Raw genomic sequence first — 6,359 nt, 5'->3', positions numbered from 1 at the left:
CCTGCAGGGTGTGGGGAGGTCTGCAGGGCTGGCTGCCCCCCTGTGCGAGCAGCGATGGGGGAGGCCCTGATGGCTGAGGTGCCGAGTACCTGACACGGGGAGGGATGGAGGGTGGTGCTGGTTTTTATTTTTAATCCTCACCTGAGGATGTACATGTTTTTATTGATTTTAGAGAGAGGGGGAAGGAGAGAGAGAGGAACGTTGATGAGAAAGAGAAACATCGATTGGTCGCCTCCTGTGCGCACCTGCCCAGGGATTGAACCCCCAACTGGAAGTGCGCCCTGGACCGGGACCCCTCAGCGCAGGGATGAGCTCCAGCCACCTGAGCCGCAGGCGCCGGGGCTGTGTCCTGAGCAGGTTTACACGGAGGGGAGGGGCTCAGCCCTGGGCTGCTGCTGCCTCCCGGCTGCGAGGACCCTGCTCAGCTCCTCCCTCCTCCTCTTGGCACGATGTCCCACCCCTTTCTTGGGTGAATTTTGGGGCCCCCTCGTCCCTGGAAACCTCGAGCCGCTCCATGGCGCCGCTCTAGGGGCAGAGCCACACACCTGGGGCCACGCCCCACACTGACTCGGTGTGCGAGATGCACCCGCCGTGGCGGCTGGCTGTGGCCGTGGCCCAAGCCGAGCGCATGACCGTGGCCGTGGCCGTGGGTAGCGCCTCTGGCTGCCTCTCGGGAGGGTAGGCTGTTTTCCGGGTCAGGATTGAGAGACCCCTGCGAGGCACCCAGGCACAGGGGCTGGCGGGAGGCGGCGGGGGCTGGAGAGACGCACTGAGCCCTGGCCCGGATGTGGTGGGAAGCCTGCGGCCGGCGGGCCCTTAGGGAGCAGGAGGGACAGGCCAGGAGGAAGTTCAGGCCGTAGCGCGGACGGCAGGTGGGGAGCGAAAACCCGGGAGGAAAACCAAGGGAACAGGAGCGCAGAGCCACGTGTTCGGAGGAGCAGGAGGAGGGGTGTGAGCTGAGTGAGACCAGGACTGAGACCTGCCACAGCCCGTGGTGGCGGACAGGCCACGTGTGGCGGAGGTGGTCTGAGCGGGAAGGCTAGAGGACTTGGGAGGGAGTGAGCTGGGCGGGCTGGAAGCAGCGCGTGGAGACAGCCCTGTTTCTGTGAAGGGGCAGCGGAGGGGGTGCTGGAGGGTGAGGGTGAGGGTGAGGGTTCCAAAGGTGGGAGACCCTGGTGCCATCTGAGCCAGGGGGAAGGTCCTGGAAGCGCCGGCTGACATGTTGCGAGGAGAGGGCACTGCAGAGGGCAGGTGGTCACAGGAGAGGGTCCAGGCCACATGGGGGAGGCCCGACAGTGCATTCCGGGGGGGACAGGGGAGATGCAGGAGCTGGGAGAAGACGGGGCTTTCTGAAGGATGGCTTGTTGCCCCGGCCGGGTGGCTCCGTTGGTCGGAGTGTTGTCCCTACACCACAAGGTTGTGGGGTCACTTCCCAGTCAGGGCACAGACCCAAGTTGCAGGTTCGAGCCCCAGGGCGTGAACCGAGGCAGCCGGTGGATGTTTCCCTCCCTCTCCTTCCCTCTCCTAACATCAGTAAAAACCTGTCCTGGGTGCGGATTGAAAAGAGAGAGAGACGGCTTGTTCCCAGGAAGCACAGGCCAGCAGCCCGGGCAGTTCAGGTTCGGAAACCAGAGAAGGTGGGCAGTGGTGCTTCCAGGCAGAAGCGAAAGGGCTGAGAGAAGGGGAGGGATCCCCAGGCAGTGCACACCCACGGGAGGTGCCCACGGGAGGTGCCCACGGGAGGTCTATGGTCAGGAATGCGTTGAGGCCTGTGCGTGGCTCTGCAGTTGTCTGTTGCTTAGATACCTGGACTTGATTGGCAGGCGCTGGTCTGACTAGGGGAGGGGGCTAGCAGGGTGATGCTGCCTCATCAAAGGTAAAGAGAAAAAGGCGGATGCCGAAGGGGACAGACCGAGAGCACATGCTGGGCCGCCAGCGGGTCGGGTCTCAGCGAGGCAGGGAGCAGTGTGGGTGTCTGATGGGGGCACTGTTGGAGTGCTCTTCGCCCGAGGTGCTGGGAAGGTGGGTGGGGCAGGGCCAGGTCTTAGGCAGGGGCTGCGGGGTGTGGGGAGGGGCAGGACACCGGTGGGCGTGGCCTGACGTCTGAATGGACAGCAGTGCTGTTTGCCAGGTAAAGAACACGAGAAAGCCTTCACTTCGGACCGAGGGGAAGGCCGTGAGTTTGATGGTGGACGCGGGTTTGAGGCCTCCGAGATGCAGGAGGGACAGTGGGCAGGTGGAGGTGCTCGTCCGGGGCCCAGGGGAGAGGTCGAGGCCGGAGGTGTGAGTGTGAGTCACTGTTGAGGCTGTGAATGAGATCTTCCAGGGTGAGAGGACGGCAAGAAGCAGGGGGCCCCCCCGAACACAGGCAGTGTTACCGGGAGGGGCAGTGCCCTGGCCGGTGTGGCTCAGTGGATAGAGTGTTGGCCTGTGGACTGAAGGGTCCTGCGTTCGATTCCTGGACAGGGCACATGACCAGGTTGTGGGCTCGATCCCCAGTGGGGGGCATGCAGGAGGCAGCCGATCGATGATTCTGTCTCATCATTGATGTTTCTCTCCCCCTCCCTCTCCCTTCCTCTTTCAAATCAATACAAACATATTAAAGAACAACAAAAAAAAAAAAATAAAGGAGGGCAGGGACTCCCCGCTGCTTCTCACCGCCTCTCTGAGCCAGGACTGCTTCAGGCCAGCTGCCTCCTGGGACTGCCTATGTCTCGGGTGATTCATTCATTCACTTATTTGAGATTCATTCATTCACTGGCTCACTCATTGGAGAACTATCACAGGCCAGTTCTGTGCCAAGTGCCTTCGGTGCCGGGGCTGCAGCTCTGAGCCTCACTGGTGCCCACAGCCCGGGGTCCCTGTGGCCCCTCCCTGGGGTCCCTGAACTTTGCCTGCTCTTCCTGCAGCTGCGCATGGAGTACCTCTCCCTGATGCACGCAGTGGTCCGCTCCACGCCCTACCTGCAGCACCGCCACCGGCTGCCTGACCTGCAGGCCACCCTGCGGCGCATCCTGAGCGAGGAGGACGCCTCGCCCCAGTGCCAGGTGGACCGCATGATTGTCCGGGAGATGTGCAAGGAGTTCCCGGCGCTGGGCGAGGCCCCCAGCTAGCGCCTTCCTCTCTGCCTTCCCTGCAGCCCTGGCCAGCGATCAGGGGACATGGGGCTTGGCCCAAGCAGGTATTGCACAGATGGACGACGGCGTTAGGGGGTGCGGTGGTCGCAGGGTCCTGAGCAGGGCCCGCCCCCTGACGTAGGGCTGATGCGAGGGGCCAAGGGCAAGACAGGGGACCACGCTCTGGGAACAATGCTGGGGCCAGGGGAATGTGTGTGAGCCGAAGCCCCTCCACATCCCGGCTGCCTCTTCAGCATGTCCCCCTCCCCCTCTCCGTACACACACACACACTCGCACACGCACACGCACACACACACTCACAGTCCCACTGCTGCTTCAGGCTGGGCCAGGGCCCCATCCCCAGCCTGTCTGGTCTGTGTCCTGGGCTTCAGCAAGCCGTGTCCTTGGGGTGAGGGGAGACTTCCGCTAGCTCAGCTCTGTTTCTTGCCTTAGCTTTGCATTAAGTGCCGCTCATGTGCTCCCCCTACCCTGCCCCCCAGGGGTCAGTGCCCTCCCTCACCCCCCCCAGGGGCCTGGGCCAAGATGCTGCTTTGAAAGCAGAACTAGGAGGCCAGTGACCCATCCTTGAACCTCACAGAACGGGGCGATGGCGCCGAGAACGCCAGTGACTGATTCTATTTTCTCTGTAAAAACGTAGACTGAAAAGCCATGTGTATCTCCTGTGTGCTGCGCTCACCTTTGGAAATAAATCGCCTCTGGAAACAGGCTTCCCTGTGTGATCCTGGGGTGGAGGATGGCGGGGCCCGGGGCTTGCGCTGCCCTCCCAGCCCACAGAGTGCAGGCCCCGACAGCCTTTCCTCCTGGGGCTCCTGCTCTGAGCCACATCCGGCCCGGGGTCTTTGCAGGTGCTGCCCCTCAGGCTTCGCTTAAAATCTTTCTTTGCCTCGCCGTCGCTGTCTTCCCTGCTGAAACCCTGCTCCAGCAGCCCCGGGCCCTGCGGGCTCCGTGTTCCTTACTCTGATCACGAGGCCGGCAAGAGCCCTCGTTCCTCAGCTTCGGCAGAGATGAGGGGATTACACGGTGGGACGGAGTACTGAGCAAATGCGGGGTTAGGTTTGCACTTCCCTGTGGGCTCCCACGTTTAAAAAACCGCTGTACGTGGACGAGGTTCCAGGAGCCCAGTGCCAGACTCCAACCAGTCGGTGGTTTTCATCAATTCATTTTTTTTTTTTACGCAAGATGATTTAAAAAAAAATTTATTTCCCAGAGGAAGGGAGAGGGAGAGAGAAACATCAATAATGAGAATCATTGATTGGCTGCCTCCTGCACACCCCCCAGTGGGAATCAAGCCCACAGCCCAGGCCTGTGTCCTTGACCAGAACTGAACTTGGGACCCGACAGTCCACAGGCCGATGCTCTGTCCACAGAGCCACGCCAGCCAGGGCTGCCCAAGATGGTTACACACATTCAGAATCATCCCTGATACTGTGACTTCCGGTCACGAGCTTTGTTTTCTCATCGGGATGCGAAAGGCAGAGGCCTCTCCCACCAAGACTAATGCAGCAGCGCAGCGGTCGAGGGACGGGTCCTGGGCAACAGGGGCCCTGGGAGGCGGGAGCGCTGGCCCCGGAGCCCCTGGGAGCAAAGCAGGGGAGGCTGATGGGCGTCCTTCCCTTCACCGCCCGCTCCCAGCAGGTTGGGCAGGGCCTCACCTGGACGACGGAGGAGGGGCTGACGCCGTGTTTGGCCAGGTAAAGGCTCAGCCTGGTCCCTCCTTCCTGGAGGCACGTGCCCCTTTGTCACCCGGAATCAATGCACTGGCTTCCAGCCCGCCCCCTTCTCCCGGGGGCTGGACTGTGCCCCCTGGACCAGTGCTGGCGCTTAGGGACGCTGGCCTGGTGGCCGGAGGACCAGAGGCCGCCGCCAGCTGCCCAAGGGGACTCCGCTCTGTTTGAAAGGGACGCAGACGCTCCACCCTCACGCCCTTAGGGACCCAGACCTGAATCCGGCGAAGCTCCGGCCGCAGGGGGTCCCCAGGTGCAGAGACTGGGGCCAAGCACCGCTGGAGCTCACCCGCCTCCGGACCCAGCCAGGTGAGGCGCTCGGGAGGTGGAACCCCGGGAACCCCGGGAACCCCGCCTCCTGGAAGCCAAGTCGAAAGGCCAACGAGCACGCCGTCTGATTGGCTGGTGGTGATGTCATAGTTACCGTTTGGGAGGGCGAGAGGCCTTAGGCAGGGGTTCTCCGCTGGGTCCAAGCAGGAGCCGCACCCCTGGGCGTCCTGGGCCCCAGAGCGACCGCCGCCGCGGTCCTGGGGCGCCCACGCCCTTTGACCGGGCGCTGCAGGCCGTGGTCGCTGCTACCCTTGCAGCCCACTTGGTGGAGCGGCTCCCGAGTGCTTTCCCGGCTCCGCTGGGGCCCTCGGAGCGCCCTGGCCCGGACAGTGCGTCCCGTCGCGGGCAGAGCCTCACGTTGTGCCCAAGAGACAGTGACTTTCTGATCGGGGCGCTGGGAGTCCACCACGCCCCGCTGTCCTGTGACGTCCATTCCGCTGCGCCTGCCCATTGGCCGGACGGTACCCGCTGGCGCCCGGAGTGGCCCGGCGGAGGAGAGCTGGGTTGCACGGCGGGAGAGGATTGAGCTCCCGTTAGTCCCGTCAGCGGTTAAAGCGGTCTCAGCGGAGGAGCAGCCTCGATCCGAGGAGCCAGGCCCGCAGCCACGGGGCCACGCCGGGCTCCACGGGGATCCCGGAGCACTGGGGTCCGTGCCCTGGAGAGAAAGGTGCAGCCTCCGGTGGGGGATCCCCCAGCGCCGGAGACTGCGGGGGGCTGTCAAGGCCAGGAAGGGGTGGCCTCTGCTCCCGCCCCGGGCAGGGCAGGTCACCTCCGTTCCTGCTCCACACAAGGACGTGGACGTTTCATGATTTAAAACTCGCTGATGGAAGAGTTAAAGCTATTGTTCGGGCTGCTGGTGCCCAACTGCTCCCCCCCATCCGCCCCCCGCCCCGCCCTAGGGTCCTGAGGACGCTCACGGCGCCCCACATTCTCACCGAAATCCGGAACGAGCTTCGGAACTGGGGCTCAGGAAGGGGCACCAGAGGCCCGTCGGCGGAAGAAGGGAGGGGATAAGGTTAAATTTGAAAAAAAAAGGGGGGGGAAAGGGTGGGAGACGGAGCTGGGACCTCGCCCTGACAGGAGGGAGGCGGGCGAGGGCGGAGCCCGAGAGAGAAGAGGCTGCATCCGCGGCGGCCGCCCTCCGCGCCCGTTCAGCACCGCGGGCAGC

The 6,359-nt window shown here is 63.7% G+C and overlaps 1 protein-coding gene across 1 annotated transcript in view; it reads left to right on the top strand.

The window, feature by feature from the left end:
* NCKIPSD (NCK interacting protein with SH3 domain) overlaps positions 1 to 3,843 on the top strand; it is a gene marked incomplete at its 5' end in the record, with an annotated part of 8,937 nt that extends 5,094 nt beyond the window's left edge. The window contains one exon of the mRNA XM_006770578.2: positions 2,910 to 3,843. Within this exon, the coding sequence (XP_006770641.2) occupies positions 2,910 to 3,113 (204 nt within the window). The remainder of the gene's footprint in view (positions 1 to 2,909) is intronic.
* Between the last annotated feature and the right edge of the window lie 2,516 nt (positions 3,844 to 6,359).

Source organism: Myotis davidii, unplaced genomic scaffold, assembly GCF_000327345.1.
Source record: "Myotis davidii unplaced genomic scaffold, ASM32734v1 scaffold663, whole genome shotgun sequence".
In the NCBI taxonomy this organism is placed as follows: Eukaryota; Metazoa; Chordata; class Mammalia; order Chiroptera; family Vespertilionidae; genus Myotis; species Myotis davidii.
The sequence above is the reverse complement of the archived record's forward strand: the minus strand, read 5'-3'. Positions and strand labels throughout refer to the sequence as shown.